Source organism: Macaca thibetana, chromosome 1, assembly GCF_024542745.1.
Source record: "Macaca thibetana thibetana isolate TM-01 chromosome 1, ASM2454274v1, whole genome shotgun sequence".
Classification (NCBI taxonomy): domain Eukaryota; kingdom Metazoa; phylum Chordata; class Mammalia; order Primates; family Cercopithecidae; genus Macaca; species Macaca thibetana.
The window spans coordinates 191920526-191940437 of record NC_065578.1 but is presented as its reverse complement, the minus strand read 5'-3'; the positions used below and the strand labels follow the sequence as shown (position 1 = coordinate 191940437).

Genomic DNA, 19912 nt, shown 5'->3' with positions numbered 1-19912 from the left:
GGTGAGCCCAATAAGCAAGCAACATACTCAGTGACACACAGGACCTCCAGGTCAAAGGGTTATACCACGTTGAAAATCAAGGGAAAAGACATATTCTTTCAGAAATTTATCTCTGCTTCAGTCCACCCACGTCTCATGGAGTTTATTGTCAGCACCTGTGGGAGTCATCTCAATGTTATGAACCAGCAATAAAGACACCTTATCTGGTCCAGCAATGACAGCATCATCATCATCGTCATCATAATTACAATCATACGTAGTATTTACTATGTATACACAAATCTCTTGACATAGATTATCTCGTCTAATCCCCACCACAACTATCTGATGCAGATGTTATTATGCCTGTTTTATTTATTTTTTAGAATTTTTTATTTTATTTTATTTATTTCAATAGCTTTTGGGGGAGCTTGTGGTGTTTTGTTACCTGGATAAGTTCTTTAATGGTGATTTGTGAGGTTTTGGTGCACCCATCATCTGAGCAGTGTACATTATATCCAATGTGTAGTCTTTAATTCATCACCCCCCACTCCAACGCTTCCCGCCAAGTCCCCAAAGTCCATTGTATCATTTTTATGCCTTTGTACTCTCATAGCCTAGCTCCAACTTATGAGTGAGAATATAGAATGTTCAGTTTTCCACTCCCAAGTTACTTCACTTAGGATAACGTTCTGCAACTCCATCCAGGTTGCTGTGAATGCCTTTATTTCATCCCTTTTTATAGCTGAGTAGTATTCCACGGTATATATATATACCACAAATTATTTATCCACTCATTGATTGATGGGCATTTGGGCTGGTTTCATATTTTTGCAATTGCAAATTGTGCTGCTATAAACAAGCATGTACAAGTATCTTTTTTGTATAATGACTCCTATTCCTCATTTCCAAGAAAGCATCAGCTGCAGTAGTATAGGGAGAATGCAAGATTGCCCTAAGCTCTCCTGGATAAGTATTCATGTTTCTCAGGCTAATAGTCAAAACTATTACAAAGTTCAGCTGGAAGTTTCCTTCTCCCTGTGGTCCTTCCCCAACTCCACTGGCAGCCCTCCCCCTAAGGACCCCCGTGAGATAAAGTCAGAAATGACTTCCCTGGGCACCAAGAGTACCTACAGGGCTCTTTCCACTGCTTCTACTTTTATATTTTGTTTTGCTCTCTAAATTCATTTCAGCTCTAAGTAAGGTTAAATCCTTCTCCTGTGATCTGGATTTTTAGGTTCCCTAGCAGGGATGTGTGTTTGGGCACTCACAGTTTTTCGGCCGTCTCATGGAGTTTGCAGCGGCAAGCCACCTCTTTCAAAGGTTCTGTGAATTCTTTTGGTTTTCTTGGTATGTTCATGCAGTACTTCTTGGAGGAAAATTTCACTATGTGAGTCTCCACATGCTGTTCTCTCTGTGTGGAAGCTGCAAGTTAGTCCTGCCTCCTATCCACCATTTTCCAACAATCTGTCATTAACCATTTCAAAGTATAGGATTCAGCAGCATTTAGTACATTCACAATGCTTGTAACTACCGCCTCTATCCAGTTTCAAAACACTTTCATCACACCCAAAAGCAAACTCCATACTCATTAGCAATCCTTCCCCATTCCCTTCTTTCCCCAGCCCCTGGCAGTCACTTGATTATGCCTATTTTAAACTGAGGAAACTAAAGCTGAGAAAAGTTATACAATTTTTCCAACATGACTCTGATAATAATAGCTGGTGAACAGAATACTTGAACCTAGCACTTGTGACTCCCAAGGTCATACTCCTCCCACATACCTGTCTTTTATTTGCCAAGTGCTTGGGCAATCATCTGCACTTAAAAAGCCTTTACAAATTGAGTTTACTAATGTGAGTAATATATGATTTTTTAAAAAATAATAATTGTCTCTAAAGGTGAAATGGATCAAAGCCTTTAAAAGTGAATCTGTGGTGTAGCAACTGTTAACCTAGTTGTCTTATTTTATTCTCATCCCCTTAAAGAAAAAAACTGATGAACAAGTGAGGATGCTGGTGTAACTCCCTAACTTAGTTTACAGTCTGCAGGCAAAAGAGTGAGTCTAAAGTGCGTATCACCAGACAGTGTTTCTCCTAGCATTTCACTGTTGCGTTAATCAACAAGTTAAAATATAAACAACGGCTAACTTTGGGTTTCAAATTTAACATTACTTATCTCTTAGACCAGGTTCATCCACTGTGCTGCGGACTCCCAAGCCAGCACCGCTCATGCTGATTCATTTTGATTTCTGCTAATACCAGAGTCCTGTGTGGCAGAGCCATTGGCACCAGAAATTACAAGTACATAAAGTAAGTAAACAGATATAATCTTGGATTTCTTTGGATGAGGGAGGTGGGGCCTGGATTTTTCCTGTTTTGTTATTGTGCTCCAGGGAAGAACCACCTTATCACAAAGAAGCTTTCTCTGGCCAACCCTGGCTACTCCTTGGCCCAAAGTATAGGAGTAGTAAGGAGTAGTAAATGTTTGGATACTTACAATGGAACAATATCATTGATCCAACTGATTAATAATCTATCCAGCAGTATATTTACTTATGTCTTCCATGTACACAGGTAAGTATACTGCTGGGTAGATTATTAAGTGGTTGAATCAAATGGGAAAAACTTGGATTTCTAATGCAAGAGGAAAAGTCACTTTTTTTTTCAGTGCTTCCATCAGCAGCCTCTAATATTGTCTGAGATCATAACTTTTGAAGGGTGACTACCAAATGTTGGCATTTGGCACAAGTGGGAAGCAAAAGGCAAGCCCCTTTAGAATTTGACTAATCTGTTCTGTCATGTCATCTTTTTTCTGTTGTTAAAAGTGTTTCATGCTTCATTTTGTGCATTATGTCAAAATTTATTGATTTCCATGTGATTGGCAGATCTTTTTTACTAATCCCGCTCCAGCTAAATTCACAAGAGTATAAACATCAAGGATTTGAAAATCATTTCTAGATATCCAGGTCTATGCCATCTGTTTTGCAGATGGAGAAACTGAGTCCCTGGTTATTTCTTAGAGTTTCCCCTGCATCCTAGGGAACCTGCTCTGGCCTTGTTACTGGCACAGAGGATGTAAAGCCTGGGAGAACTTTTGTTATTTGCTTGTTGTGGTTAGGAACATTTGAGTAAATGAGGAGCTGCTGCTAGAGGACAGAAATCCCAGAGTATGGCCCTCCTCGGACCCAAGTTTCTTACTAGCTGTGCTCCTTTGTTCCCAGGGACTAAGTAGGTACCTTCACCCACCCCAACTGCCATCCAGCTGAATCTCTCTCTGATTACTCCTGAAATGTCACAACCCACTTGAGGACAGGGTATCATTGTGCAGTCTGCGCCAACCAGTATTCTGAAGTATTTTCATGCCCTAAGGTGTAGGGGTGTGTGTGTGTGTGTGTGAGAGAGAGAGAGAGAGAGAGAGAGAGAGAAAGGAAGGAGGAGAAGATGGGGAATGCATAGAGGACTGGATACAAATCTGACAGTGCCAATGGCTTCCTAGTAAATGCATAGGTGAGTCACACTGGAAACAGTTAAACATTGGCTAATTGATACAGTGCAAGGTTCAAATATAGCATCATATGCATTTTCTTGGCACCAGCAAATAAGATCTCCAGGGCAATAAAATAAACTCAGAAAGTAAGACTCTTGCCCAAGAGTTTTCAACTGGCTAGATTCAAGGAACCATGGGTATGTGAGTTCTTCACGGTGCCCCCAGACTATAGTTCCTCTTATTAAGTAGACAAAAACTTAATAATTATTTATGTTCTAACAACTTTATAGTTGTTTGAACAAGTAATATACAAACTAAAAGAAAAATAATATTTTTATTTCATTCTTAATCACAATTACTTAATAATAGGGTTTATGTACCTGCTGAGTTCTGCACAACCTCTGAAACCTTGGAGTCAGATCAGACATGATCCCTTCACTTGTGTTCCACCTCGGTTTTCATGCAATACTTGCTTTTTGTCATAGCAATTGCCAAACACCCAGCTTTGCAAAGATATGATGTCACCAAATGGAACACAGTCTTATAAAATATTAAAACTGTTAACTACTTTCAGCTAATATTTAGCACAGTGTTCGACTGACATCAAGAATCACTGTGCTGCTTCAGAATTTTGAAATAACTCACGGTACCTCTGCAGTTTGGGAATGGCAGGCCTCACCTCATGTTCAGACCCCTCATGATCTATTGTCCTGCTAAACCAAAGCGGACACTCAATCTGACTTCAGGAAATTATATATTTGTATTTTACAACTTTAAAGTAGAAGAAGCAGTATAAAATTCACCAAAAAAAGGCATATTAGTTTCTAACCCTGTAGTTAAAAATCACTTTTATACAACCAATAGTGATTTCCCAACTCATTTAGTAATTTTATGTTGCTTAAGTTATTTTACTTCTTCTCTTATTCAATTCTCACCCATTAACATCTACCTTCCTAATTTAGTCCTATTTTCTTATTTTTATTACTTAGTTCTTTTATATTTAGTCAGCTTTACTGAAGCTTTTCTCATTAAAATAATAATAAATTTATTTTAAACCTTCCAACAAAGGAATGACCAAATATTTATTAAATATCCATGCTGGGATGGGAAAAATATTAAAGGTAATTATTATAGAGATAGACACAAATCTTCTTGGAAGGCCGATAAATTTGCATAACTTCAATAATAGATATGGTTGAAGGCAACCTGATCTTTACCTTTAGTTAAACAAATTAAAGTAGTAGCAAAGGAAGGCAGAGTAGTTTACCTAGCTAGCTTGTTTACTCATATGATCTTAAAACTAACCTTTGATGTACCGCAGGTGCTTAAGTGCTTTTTACTCGGGAAGTCCATAATGTCAACTACCCTCTCATAGTGTTGACTCAAGCTTCTGTTAATTAATCTTACTGAATAAATGTGAGTCTGACTAGCTGATCAGGGTCAAGTCGCAACTGTTTACAGGACTCAGCAGGGAGCCTGTAAGTGGCTCCGACCCTCAGGAGAACTGACAGAGCAGAATACATGTGTATCAGTGTACTTTGTTCATACGTCGCGGGGTCAGGGGTCTGCAAGGGACAGACTCCCCGCAGCTGGTGCCCCCTGGAGAGGAGTGCTGCCGCAGTTGGAGCCCCGTGTGAGGGGCGCTGCCGCAGTAATGACTTACTGATTACTCACTCACTTGACCGCGGGGTTCCTTTCTTCACCTTCGTTTTCGGGCGGTCCCTCGCGTTTCCTTCACAGCATTCCTCGCACAGTTCCTCACACAGGCCTCACATGCGTCACCAGCTGGGGCAGCACTCCTCTCGAGGGGCACCGGCTGTGGGGTGTCTGTCCCTTGCAGACCCCTGACCCAGTGACGGATGAATAAAGTACACTGACACAGATATTCTGAGTGTCCCAGGTCCTTACGGGCTCCCTGCCGAGTCGCGACTGTTTACAAGGCTCAGCAGGGAGACTGTAAGTGGCTCAGACCCCCAGCTGGACTGGCAGAGCAGAATATCTGTGTGTCAGTGTACTTTATTCATCCGTCCCGGGGTCGGGGTCTGCAAGGGACAGACTCCCTACAGCTGGTGCCCCCTCCAGAGGAGTGCTGCCGCATATCCACATAAGGAGCAATAACATTTTAAATGTTGTTTTTGCATTTGCACGTGAAATCACACTCCAATAAACAGCAGTGGCATGTCAGTGTACTTTTCACCCTAACAAAATCCCCTATAAAGTGTTATCAATCACTCTGTCTAAATGCAAAGCAGTCACTAACAAGAAATTATTTTTAGTTTAAATAAAAAGGGGTGTGAGGAGACAAAATTTTTTCTGAAGAAGCACACTTAAATATTTTAAACCACTTTGCTTTCCTCCAGGCCTCTCAGGTAGGCATGACCAGCTACAGGATGCGATGCCAGATCCTCTGATCCCACCCCAGGACCCCTGCCCTCCCATGAATGCTATATATATATATATATATCCATTTTAGCAGTGACATTCCCAGAGAGCCCCAGAGCTGTCAAGCTCCCTTCTGCCAGGGTGGGGATTCAGCCTGTCCTGTCATGTCTGGGGTGCCTATTGGCAGCCCCTCCCCCTATGCTTACTAATACAGTCCCTTCCCCATACCCATCAAAACTGGACCAACTGGCCTCGTCTCTTTCCCTGGGGCCCAAATTTAGGGGCCTCAGCCTCCCGCCATGCCTCTCCCCTTTCCCCCTGGCCTGTTCTGTCCCTGGGCCCTGTGCCCTCCATCCATTCCATGGCTGGGAGTCAGTGATGCTGCCTCTGCCTTCTGATGCTGAACTGGCCTTGCTTCTACAAGTACGCTTCTCCCACAGCTGTGGCTGCAGGGACTTAACTTACAGGGAGGGGCCCATGGCAGCTGCCACCACAGCCACAGCTGCGCTGTGCTTACCATGCATCTGGGGCAGCCTTTTCTGGCAGAGGCCCTCGTGTTTTCTCATCTTGCATTCCTCTCACTGTGGTTAAGGGGTGGGGGTGAGGGGACGGAAGAGAGAGGTCTGCCTACCACAGTCTGGGGCTTCAGGAATATGAGTTTGTTGATTTAAATGAATCTCAGTCTTTCAAATAAAAAATAAAAAATCGGTTTGGTTTCATATAATTGTCAATACTTGAAGGAGTGGTTGGAAGCATGAATTTTGATCTGAGAGTGAAGCTGATATTGATATTGTGTGCCTCCACATTCATGTGCTCTCATATTGGCTTTTCTCACGTTTGACAACTCAAATGGGAACATGGTGATACACCAAGCAGATCTGAACTGAAAACGTAAAGAAAAAACAAAATACCTTTCAGGGTGACTTTGAAACAGACTTTGTGTCCTTTTTTCTTTTCCTCTCTTTCTTTCTCTTATCGTCATTCTTATATTTCCCTACTTATTTCCTTCACTTTCTAAAATACAATCATTAAATACACATTTCTAGTTTACCCCATGGCTCTGATTCCAGATATACTGTGACTTTGTCTTCAAAAATAAACCCGAAATTTTCAAGGTAGATTACCACAAAAATATCAAATTAAACCCTCTACCTGTCCCATGAAAAATTCAAAAGACTGCCAGGCATGGTGACTCATGGCTGTTGTGTCAGATACTTTAGGATGCAGAGGCAGGAGGATCACGTAAGCCCAGACATTCAAAACTAGCCTGGGCAACATAGTGAGATCTCATCTCCTTAAAAATTAATAAGGGAGGCTGAGGTGGGTGGATCACCTGAGGTCAGGAGTTCCAGACCAACCTGACCAACATGGAGAAGCCCCGTCTCTACTAAAAATACAAAAGTAGCCAGGCGTAGTGGTGTACACCTGTAATCCCAGCTACTCGGGAGGCTGAGGCAAGAGAATCATTTGAACCTGGGAGGTGGAAGTTGCAGTGAGCCGAGTTCATGCCATTGCACTCCGGCCTAGGCAACAAGAGCGAAATTCCATCCCAAAAATACTAATAATAATAATAAGGAAAAGCCCCAGGGAGATTTACTGCTCAGATAAGTCTGACTACATCTGGTCCAGCTAAGGTATGGTGGTGGCCTAGGGAGAAGGCTTCTGTTTATTGGATGTTTAACAAAAAGTTGTGTGATTTTTAAGACTAGTCAAATACAGTAGCGAGAAGGGGGGAAAAAGTAGAACAAGGAATTAAATCTGTAACCCTGTCACTGACTGGGAACAATCAGTTGAGATAGCTCACTACCTTTGGACTAGCCAATAAAAGATAATTTTGAGGAAGGAATGTTTGACCTAGGATATTAGCTTATAGCAAATTTTTACTGAGTTAACTTTTTTTTTTAAATGGAGTCTTGCTCTGTCACCCAGGCTGGAGTGCAGTGGCACAATCTCAGCTCACTGCAACCTCTGCTTCCCAGGTTCAAGCAATTCCCCTGCCTCAACCTCCCAAGTAGCTGGGAATACAGGTGCATGCCACCATGCCCAGCTAATTGTTTTGTATTTTTAGTAGAGACGGGGTTTCACCATGTTGACCAGCTGGTTTTGAACACTTCAAGTGATCTGTCCACCTCGGCCTCCCAAAGTGCTAGGATTACAGGCATGAGCCACCACCTCTGGCCTGAGTTAATTTTTAAATTGAAATGGATATAAGATGATGAATGAATTCATTTTACCCATCACAAAATCAACCCACTGCCAAATAGTTACACAACAGCTATTATAGACCAAGTGTGTTGCTAGGAGCTATAAAAAAATAAGAGACGAGACAAAGAAAATGCCTACTAACAGCTATTATAGACCAAGTGTGTTGCTAGGAACTACAAGAAAATAAGACATGAGCCAAAGAAAATGCCTACTTTGGGGAAACATATGCCTTATACATACAGAAAACTAATAGACATGATCGGTTCATCAACAATGTCTTGTGAATGATACACTGCGGTTGGTCTAGGAGTCAAGAGTAAGGCAAGCTCACTGTGGGGTCAAACAGCCTCACACGCCTCTGTGACCACCTCCAGCCCTAGTGACAGTGCTCCCTAACTCTAAAGTCCACTTTCTTCCCTCCTCTGCCCACTGAGGTCTATTCATCCTTCAAAATCTGGAGCAAATAGTACTCCTCTGTGTTGTTTCCCTACTAACCCATTGTCAGAATTGGCACCTCTTTCTTCGTGCTCTTATTGCAATTTGTACGTAAGACATATTTCTGTCTTAGCGTCTTACACAGAATCTTGTAATTATTTATTTTCATGTCTGACTTCCTGATCAGACTGATTGCTGCTCTAGAGAAAGCATCATGCCTTTTTCTTCATTTGCAATCCCAATACGCAGCCCTGGGCTTAGCAATATAGAAGCCACTGAGTGTTTGATGCCTGAACTCATCAGAGAATGAATCACAGATCTGAGTTGATAGAATCTTATAGGGCATTTGATTCCACCCTCTATAGGATCTGTTAATCTGCTTATAATACTTCCAAATATGTGTCATCTAGACGCTGTTTGAATAAAGCCAATTTTAGAGCTTGAAACACTGGAAGGGGCTATACGCAAAAATGTGCCTTTTCAGTTCCACCACTGGCCATAATTCTAACCTTTCTCTCCACGTTGATCCTTCAAACGTTTAAAGGCAAATGTTTACATTACTGAGTCAGGTGCTTAGATTAAGAGACTACTTAGATCTACTTTTGCAAAGTGAGCCCAAGGCAGTTCAGTCCTCTGCTCAAGGTCTCCACAGTTAGTTCACAGCAGATCCAGGTCTCCAGCTGTATTTCCCTCTTCTCCAGGCACTTGGAGTAGATAGTCCCTTCTTACTAAACGAGCCAGGTGCTTTCAGTCATCAGTGTGTACCTGAAGCTACATCCTAGGCAAGGAAATATATAACACTGGTCCTTCCCACACCAGGAGCCCATTCCTTCTGTCTGGGACACCCTTCTGGACATCCTTGCAGGATAAACACTACTAGCCTTTCTCCAGAGAAAAACGCCCCCCTCTACCGGCCTCCTCTCTAGTTTCAGGGGAGATAGGAAAATTGCCTCACCCTTTTTCTCAACCTGGCTCATAGAAATGGCTCCTCACCCTCCCCTAACACAAAGAACCTGCTTTGTTTCCTGCTGTCCTGCTGTGGGCACTAATGTCATGCTATGGTCAGACCTGCTGTCTTTATAGAGCCAGCATGCTTCTGTGCATAACTGCCAATATCATATGTATATATGCAATACCCTTTCCTTTTTCCTGGAATTGTTTTTCTCATTAAAGTGGATATTTTTTATTGAATGGCTACTATGTCGTACAAAAATGAGTAGCATTCAGCCGGGCGCAGTGGCTCAATCCTGTAATCCCAGCAGTTTGGGAGGCTGAGGCGGGCGGATCATGTGGTCAGGAGATTGAGACCATCGTGGTTAACATGGTGAAACCCCGTCTCTACTAAAAATACAAAAAATTAGCTGGGCATGGTGGTGGGCGCCTATAATCCCAGCTACTCGGGAGGCTGAGGCAGGAGAATGGTGTGAACCCAGGAGGCGGAGCTTGCAGTGAGCCGAGGTAGCGCCCCTGCACTCCAGCCTGGGCAACAGTGCAAGACTCCATCTCAAAAAAAAAAAAAGAGTAGCATTCTATCCCATCTTGCGAATGAGTAAACTGAGGCTCAAAGGGGGTAAGTCATTTTCCTATGTCACCAAGTTGACTCATGATAGAGCAGGATTCTGAAACACATGTGTCTAGCCCCAATACCCATACTTCAACTGCCTCTCTAAATGTGAGGTCACCTTACTTCTTTTGGGCCCAAAGAGGGAGAAATTATACAAGGTTTTTGATTTTATAGTGTCCATCAGGGCCTAAAACATGACTTCCCCTCAAAGGAATCTACTATTTCTTCCCCAATAAAATAAATTATATCTGGTTGCTACGGGAAGCAAGCAGCCCTACAACACTTTTACATGTTGCTTGAAAAAAGAGGACCTTTTTATTTCATTTTAAAAATTATTGAGTATTTTAGTCTCTATAGTTAGGACTAAAATATCCAATATTGACTAAAATATTGGATATTTTAGTCTCCATAGTTGAGCTGCTTCTCTCAGGTTCCTAATGCAAAAAAACAAAAGGTGCATATCCAGATTTGAGAAGAGATTTCACCTGTGAAATAAAAAATAGCAAATTTTTAGAAAAATCATGTCTTTGGGGGCACTGCACTTAAGAAACTTAGGGAGATAAAACTGTCACAAAAATATATTGGGGGGGAAAGCTAACATCATATAATTTAGTGTTAAATGTGTGTGCTACTGACCAGAAATGCTATAGGAATTAAAAGAACAGAGGATCATTGATGTGAAAGGGCAGATGAAACCAGTTCTTGGAAATGCTTTTAAAGTTTCAATAACTTACAGCTACTGAGCACTTACTATGTGCCAGGAGCTATTTTGAGACACTTTACATTATTAACCCACTTGATTCTCACAAAACACTTCAAGGAAGCTACTATTGTTTTCTTTATATTTGTGAAACACAGAAGGGTTAATCTGTCCGAGATTACACCGTAGTAACTGACAGAGCTGGGCTTTATCTGAGGCAGCCTGGATCCAGAGCCTGGTTGCTTAATCAATGCACTCTATTGCCTCTCAGTGTTCTTACACATGTGTTATTAACACATGGCCTAGTGCCAGAAGATTCTCTGGCCTGTCCCAGTAGTGACTGTGCCATGTGCCCTGGAGGTGAATCAGTATTCAATTGAGATGGGAGGGATGGCTTTGCATGCCTACCCTTCTACCACAAACCCTCCCTGGCAGCCACCCTCTCTCTCCCCCACTGGTGACCATCACTGGTGACCTGTGAGAGGGACATGCCAACAGCACAGCTGGGACTGTGGCATTGTGCCAGGGGCAGGATCACACAGGGCAGCGCTGCAGTAATACCTGTGGTACCACAGGTGTGGTGGCTCCTGGTCCCAACTCCATCCCACCAGCCGCTGTGTGGTGTTGGGTCAGGTCACCACACCAGTCTGAGCTTCAGTTTTGTATGTGATAAAGAGAATGTGTCTGACAAGGTGACCTTTTCCTAGTCTGCTGATCTGTGCAGTTCTAGGGCTGCAGAATGGAGACTAGAGACAGCAGCACAGTCTGAACTGCAAGACTCTGTCCAGTAAAAGGTCCAATTCCAGCAGCTCTGCCAGAAGCTACAGCCTTGACAACTGTACTAACATTTGGCACCAGTGCTGCATGAGGGGTGGGAACATACCAAGCACAGGGTTTACCTGTGACCTGAACATTTCTCTTCTCACATTCACACACCAGAGACCCGCTACAGAAGATTCAAACTGAGCAAATCGTCTAATCCTCCAAATTGTTTTTCCTGGCTTGTTAGAGCAGCCAAGGATGGGGTGGAGCTTATGAATAAAAAGCCTGCTTCATTTTTCCCATGCAGGAGAACATGGCCAAGCGAGTCGCCATTGTGGGAGCTGGGGTCAGCGGCCTGGCCTCCATCAAGTGCTGTCTGGAAGAAGGACTGGAGCCCACCTGCTTTGAGAGGAGCGACGACCTTGGAGGGCTGTGGAGATTCACCGTAAGTGAGGTTTCAACAACTTTGTCTATTGGAGAATGGCTTGGCAGCTGGGAAATTATACCTGTGCTTCTTTCACAAGGGTTGGTGGCCTTGAGGAAGGTTAGAAATGTCTGCTAAACAGGTGGCCACGAGGAGCCATTGATATTGTAAAAGAAACAGGACACGGGTGAGCTTGGGTGGAAGTCAGAACAGACTTGTACACTTTATCTAGGGCCAAGGGGAAGAAGTGTTTGCAAAGATGCCCAAGAAGTGTGGAAGAGAATGCGGTAACTGGGCCAGGCCAGGAAAGCTCCAGTAGCAGAGGAGCAGGACAAGGGCATCTGAAGCAAGGCCAGAGACGGCAGTGCTAGGGGCAAGAGCAAGAATTTCAGCCCCTGCCTGCAAGACTGAGCAGCTTTTACCTGCTTCTTCTCCCAGCCTGGCTCCATCTGCATTAAAGACTCAGGGCTGCGTGTAGGATGAGCTCCATAATCAAGGGCCTGCTGCCCCGGCAATCCCAGTGCAGGCCAAGAACAAACAGAAGAAAAGAATGTGAGTTTTGAGTCTTTTTTTTAATTCCCTGAGCAGAAGAAAAGTAATACACTCAAGTCTCAGCAGGGTTACTGCCCGGACCGGAGAAAGGAATGAAGGGATGAGGACCGAGGAAAGGGGACTATAAAGCCCACCCTTGCCTGGCCTGGGGTCCCATGAGCTCACAAGGGCCCTTCTTACAGCCAATGAAACCCCGAAGCCGGGCAGGGAAAATGTTCTCTGAACTCCGTGGCTCAGGCAGGGAAACATTTGCATCAAATCTTTCCAGAGTTTCTATTTTCCCTCCTTTTGAGCAAAAACATTTCCCATGAGCTTTAAATTTGCTGAGGAGAAAGCTGCCAGAAAGAGTGAAAAGAAGCAAAGTATCAGATAACCAGGCCTCAGATCCCCTGAGGGGCTGAGAGAAAGACACAGCATTTCTCTATTACAGAAGGGTAGAATTCGGAACTGAAATAAAAGTAATTCTTTTCTAGCTCAGTGAGTAAAACTCCAGAGAAGCCAAGGTTACTAGTTTAGCCACAGTCCTCCAGCATAGGCTGCTTGGCATCACATAAAGAACTGCATATCTTAAAGTGTACCCACCACCAAATGTGATCATCAATGCCCGGAGACTGCCAAAGAGGACCAGGTAAAAGAGCATGCCTCTTCTCAGGAATCAAACCACACATGTTCCAACAGGATGGCAGAAACCTGACACCTAGACCAAAAATCTCCCCCCTCCCACGTCCATCGAAGACATTACTAATCAAACATGATGCCTTTCCCCTAGGGAGCCTCAGAATCCTTCTTAACAACATGATTCCAAAGAAGCATACCTAATCAGTCAGGGTCAGGAGTTGGCTTGAAAGATGAAACTGCCTAACTAAATTAGCAGAGTTATTTAACTAAAGTAATCTCAATCAAAACAAAAACTAAACCTAAAGATCAAAAGCAGTACTTAGCCTCCTGCAACACCAGACATAAATGCTCCTTATATAGGTCACAGGCACCTAATCATTAACACTAAAAATCATTGATCTAAGAATCATGAGAAATGGGTCTAGATCCAGCTGGGCCCATTTCCAGTTGTGTAAATCAGGTAGGTCAAACACCAGTGCACAAAGCACAAAACACTGTGGGGGACACAAAAATGACAAGGATTCACCCTCCCCTCAGGAGCTGTTAGGCAGATGGAAGAAGGCTAGGATTTTGCAAGTCAGAAACAGTGCTGTGGGCATTTCATTAAGAGCAGGATGATAGCCACATTTAGGAAGCCAGAGAAGGCTTCACTGAAGAGGTAGTGTGTGATGGACTTTGAAAACTTTCAACAGGTAGACAAGATCGAGCAGAAGACACCAGGGAGGGTAGGGACAGTAAAGAAAAAGTACCGGGCATATTTGGAAAATTAAAATAGCTTTTTGGTGCATAAGGTACACGTAAGAGGAGGAATGGGAGGGAAAAGGGTGGCTGCATGTTTGGGCAAGCGGTTTACACTCAGTTTAAAAACAATGGGTAATGAGGAACAAAATTAAGGAGATCTCCTGGTTGTTGTGTTTGTTTTGTTTGCATGATGGGAAGACTCAAAGATTTTTGTGGGCAAATAGAAACTATCTGGATGACTGGAAATAACTGAGCACATAAATCCAAATTGAGACATGATCCTGGCAGGAAAAGGGAGGAGTGGAATTGTAGGCACAGGTGCAAGGGTTAGCCCTGGCAAGGTGGGAAGACAAGAGATACACCCTCCCCAGAGATTGGAGGGGAATGGGAGGTGAACATGGAGGAGAAATTTTGAGGTAGAGGAAGAAGGTATAAGAGCACGCACACCAGAGACCTCAATTCTATTGAGAAAATATGGCACCTGCAGAGGGTGAAGAGGGTGTAGGGATGGTAAATGGGGTTGGAGAATTAGAAAAATAGAGGTCAGCCAGGCATGGTGGCTCACGCCTGTAATCCCAGCACTTTGGGAGGCCAAGGTTGACAAATCACCTAAGGTCAGGAGTTCGAGACTAACCCGGTCAACGTGGCAAAACCCCGTTTCTACTAAAAATATGAAAATTATCCAGGCATGGTGGCATGCACCTGTAATCCCAGCTACCCAGGAGAATTGCTGGAACCTGGGGGGCAAAGGCTGCAGTGAGCTGAGATTGTGCCACTGCACTCCAGCCTGGGTGACAGAGCAAGACTAGCTCTCAAAAAAAAAAAAAGAAGAAGAAATATTCTGGAGAATGCAATTGGACATCAAAAAGATGAGTAAGAGGAGTATCAAGCAGTAGCCAAGGTAAAATGGCACCCAACTTGCAAGTCATTCCAGCTCTATTACCTCATTTATAAAATGAAAACATGGGACCAGTATGAAACACATACAAAAGCTGAATTAGTAGGGGGCTTAGGAAAATCCACCCTCACCTTCATGCAGCAGCCTTCTCTTGACACTGCAGCCTTTTTAGGCACCTCTGTAATACCTTGAGATTCCTCTAAAGCTTGACTGGAAATTCCTAAACTAGGCGGCCTTAAAGCTGCATTCAGCTCTTACATGCAATGAGTCTCCTGAGTCTTTCTAGAGGCATTCCTTTTCCTCCTTCCCCAACACACACGTGACACACACACACACACACACACAAAAAAAAAAAGGTTAGAGATGTCTTTGCACTCAAGGTAGGTGGCCCATTTAAAACCTTTAGAATTAAAAACCCTGCCCTGGCAATGGCTATGCTTGCCAGAAAGTGTTCAAAATGGAATTCTTATTGCCTTAGGGTGAAAGGGACCCTAATGCAAAAGTAGAAAGGCAAATTGCAGAGATCCAATAAAACACATGTGGAGAAAGTTTCCATTTCCAGATAGGGAGAGGGCCCAGAGAATGGAGACATTATAAATTACTGCATTTTGGCCAGACACAGTGGCTCATGCCTGTAATCCCAGCTCTTAGGGAGGCAGAGGCAGGAGGATAGCTTGAGCTCAGGAGTTCAAGACCTGCCTGGGCAATATAGCAAGACCCTGTTCTCTACAAAAAGAAAAGAAAAGACAAAAATAAATAAATAAATTACCGCATTTCATTGGATACTCACAAGGTCGTGACTCTGGCCTCTCCCAGCTACCACAGTTTTAAGGAAAAGAGAGATCAGGCAGGAGTTACAATGAAAAAGAAAGAACATCATACCCTGGGGAAGGAGAGAGGGTAGAAACCACTAAAAAGAAAAATGCTACAGGGATAAAGAACCACTTCTGACCCAAGTAGAGTCCGGGCATGCGTGTGGAACACTTCTCAGACTCTTCAGAGGGAGGGGAGGCTTAGGAAAGTAACACTGTAGGTTGACTATCACCGTTACAAAGTGATACTTGAAACAAAATTTGAGGAATTACCATCAAATATTACTTTCAGATCATTGTAGTGCAGGAAGAGACTTTGAAAACAGTCTTCAGGTAGAAGCACACAGACATCATCTAGAGGTGACTAACAGTACTGTGGGTAGAAACACACTGGACTTCATCCTTCACCTCCCTGTAACATTTGCTGGGGCCCATTAACCCTCCCTAGAATGATGTCTTCCTCATGTGCATCCAATTCTTTTCCTCGGCACATGCACGCTTTCATTTATTCAACAAACATTGATTGAAACCCTACTATGTGCCTTACATACGACATAGTTTTATATTCAGTGAGGGCAATGATGAAGTGTAAAAATAATTCACACTTATAAATCACTGAGGAATAGTTCCTCAACTATTTCTTCTTTAGGTTTGGCAAATCTGATTCCTGTGAACCTTCATTAAAATCCTTATTTCTAAAACGTGTCTTCATATATTCAATAAACATGTTTTAATTACGATCATCCTAGTGGGGTACCCCTGACAGGCCCCTATTCTCATGGAGCTTGCATTCTTGAAGGTTCCTCAAATTTCCTCTGAGGTTTCCACAGCTCTCCTGCGATATAGACCCAGGAACTGGACCCTGCCCTCCAGCGAGAGTCTGACTCTCACCAGGGAGAAGGGGCAACAAAGTAAACTGGGTGCCAGCTGTTTTAAGGAAATGAAAAGAAGGAAGAAATTAACATTCTTGGAGAACAGGAGACGTGAATGTTGTGCATATAGAGAGAAGGTCTCTATTTAGGGATGAATTTTATTATCACTTTATATCTGTTTTTTTTTTTTTTTTTTTTTAATGAGAAAGAAAAGAACTGACTTGACAAAATTTTCTTCTCATTGCCTACACTCCTGCCTGAAGGACACAAGCTCAGGAAAATAAATTTCCATGGTAGCTGTGAAAGAATAATACAAATAATGATTAATATTATTGACAGCCTAGACGCATTGTTCCATTAGTACCATTAGCATGATACCATTGCTTCCTTGTTCCAATAGCATGATAGCTATCACTCCAATTTATCCTAGGGGATATATAATATTGTTGTTCCAGCATATAGATATAGAAACTGAGAGAAGTTAAGAAAACTCCCAGATCACCCAGCTAAAAATGTAGACCTTGAGTATAAACCCAGGCAGTCTGGCGTTGAGGCCTATTCTGTTAAGAACTACATTGCATGCATTCCTGGAGTCTGTTTCACAGCTCAAGAATCAGGCCAACCCTGGGCTGTGTCTCAAGGAGTCCAAGCAAGTATGCCAGTGGTGATGGTCAATGCCAGTGGTGATGGTGACCTCCCCACTGTACTGCGGGACCAAAATGGACCAGAAGGACAGAAACCCCTCTGCTCGTGCTCTTAGTCTCTTCCCTCTTTCCACAGTTCAACCCTCCTCTCTTTTTTTCTCCACTCACCCATTTTTCTCTTCATGAAAACAAAAATCTTCTCCTAAGTGGCCCCATCCATTTTTAGAGGCATGTGTTTCCACCGTCAGAGTTCAAGGCAACTGCTGGACCCCCCAGGTACAATGCTCAGAGGATCTGCAGCGCGGGTGGGAGGGTGCGGGCTGGCTATTGAAGTCTGGCAGGGCCTGGAAATCACTGGGGCAGATTGCACAGTGAGGTGAACACTGGAGGTGAGGGCCCAGGTCCTACCAATACCATTCAGAAGGGGCATAGACTCATACTCTCTGTGTATATGCTAAATACTCCAGACCTTTTCTATTTCCAGGAGAAACAATCAGTGGAAGGAAAGAGAGACAAGAGTAAGTACTGGTCTTAGATTTTATCCTGAGGGCTAGGTTTCTTCTCTAAGCTACAGTTTCTCATATATTAACATCTGTGATACATTATTTCACAACAAGCTTCAGTGTTTCCTGGAAGCACTTCATCTTTCTGCCTTGACAATTATCTTCCTATGTTTTGAGAAACGGAAGGTTTCTTTTTCCCTTTGTTTTTGTTAGTTAATTGGCTTTAAGATTTCATAAAATAAATGGTTCCCTGGCTTATTCAGTTTCTATGAATCGCTGATATTTAAACATGCCATTATAAAATGCTTTAAAATTTTTAATTTATATATATACACACACACAAATTTTTATATATATTAAATTTATATATAGAGAGAGAAAAAGTATATTTTGGGTATATTGAGTTAAATAAAATATACTCTTAAAATTAATTTCACTTGTTTCTTTTTACTTTTTTAATGTGGCCACTGGTAAATTCAAAAGTGTTTATGTGGCTTCTATACATCCTATTGGGCACCCTAAAGCACTCTCACTGAAAATATGGTCCATGGGCCAGCAGCATCTGCATAGGAGCTTGTTAGAAATGCACAATCTCGGCCAGGCACAGTGGTTCTCACCTGTAATCACAGCACTTTGGGAGGCCGAGGCAGGCGGATCACAAGATCAGGAGATCGAGACCATCCTGGCTAACACGGTGAAACCCCGTCTCTAGTAAAAATTAAAAAAAAAAAAAAAAATTAGCCAGGCATGGTGGTGGGCACCTGTAGTCCCAGCTACTCGGGAGGCTGAAGCAGCAGAATGGCGTGAACCCAGGAGGTGGAGATTGCAGTGAGCCGAGATCGGGCCACTGCACTCCAGCCTGGGCAACAGAGTGAGACTCCATCTCAAAAAAGAAAAAAAAGAAAAGAAAAGAAAAAAAGAAATGCACAATCTCAGGCTCAGCCTGACTTACAGAGTCAGCATCCACATGTTAATAAGACTACCCAAGCACATCCTAACAAAATTAAAAGGTACTGAGCTACAGAGCTATGCTTCTCAAACAGTGAAGAACAATCAAGTTTTTTTCCAATTAATTGTAGACTGTTGTCAAATATAATAAAAAGAATCCTTAGAAAAATTAAAATCACACAAAGAAAAAATACAAAACGTAAATTTTAAATTTATAGAGTCAGAAATTATAAAATGAATTTCAGTAAGTGTCATTAAACGACATAGGTATAAGAGAAAACAATTACAAAAAATGAACACATTGTTCTTTGAAACATAGGCAATTGACACAGAGTCATCATTATGCTTGTAACTTTTTGCCAAACAAATATTTTGTAAGAAATTGCAGTTCTGCATGTTAGACACTTGTAGACACATTTTAAATACACATTTTTATATTACTATTTAAGGTTTTTAATATGACAATTAATCTTGCTTCCTGGTTGTCAATTTACCTAATCTGGTTTGAATGGATGGCAATGCTCTTTGCAGGGGATAATATGTATCTAAACTATTTCTAAACATTGCTTAACAGCAGTCAAAGTAGAGAAAGGAGGCTCACGGAGCTATGTTGATTGAAATGAGGAAGAGATTTTTAAACCAGTCTCAGCAAGTTCAGGGTATTTTTTAACTGCTATCCAAAATGAAGCTGATAGTGCTATATTTTTTTAATGTATCTTCAGTCTTTTATCCGTAACCAGTTCAAATAACTTATACTATAAGGTTAAATATAAATTATCTTTCAGTGAAAGCAAATGATTCCAGATTTAATGCACTTTTGGATGACAGTTTTCAAAATAACCTTAAAACGTCGCACATGATAATGCAGTCCTATGGCATATGACTAGTACCCAACTCAAACTCATCACACAAGTTAGACAAAAACAAGACCGATTTATATCCTGTTCAACAGAACGGTGACCACATGCTTACATATTGAGCAATGCCAAATTATTGCTATAAAAGTTTCTAAATGCTTACTCTTGATTTCTGTAGTTATCCTGTAACAGACTGGTAACAAACAATTCATATCAGTATTACTCTGCAGACTATATTTGAATAACACTGCTTTAGATATTCCAGCTGAATAAAATATCAAGATTTAAATAGTCATCTTTCTCAAGCATTTTAGCTGAGTTGGTGTGACGGGTGGGCCTCAGATAAGCAGGTTATAATCAACTCTTATCAGTCAATGAGATAAATAACATTAATTTAAACCACAGAGGTATATTTATAATTTTGTTATCTGTGATTGCTGTATATTTCATGCAGATACATGAATCTATATGTGATATCAGTTCATATCCTTTGCAGAAACAGAGAAAGCCCTCTGTATGTGAGGTTT

The 19912-nt window shown here is 42.2% G+C and overlaps 1 protein-coding gene across 3 annotated transcripts in view; it reads left to right on the top strand.

The window, feature by feature from the left end:
* Positions 1 to 2144: 2144 nt before the first annotated feature.
* Positions 2145 to 19912, top strand: part of FMO1 (flavin containing dimethylaniline monoxygenase 1) — a 37954-nt gene continuing 20186 nt past the window's right edge. For 2 of the 3 annotated variants that reach the window (XM_050783723.1, XM_050783714.1), the window contains exons 1-2: positions 2145 to 2291; positions 11824 to 11961. In XM_050783723.1, the coding sequence (XP_050639680.1) occupies positions 11830 to 11961 (132 nt within the window). In that variant the 5' untranslated portion in view covers positions 2145 to 2291; positions 11824 to 11829. Of the gene's footprint in view, positions 2292 to 11817; positions 11962 to 19912 lie in introns of those variants that run through there. The other variant, XM_050783705.1, reaches the window with a different exon arrangement.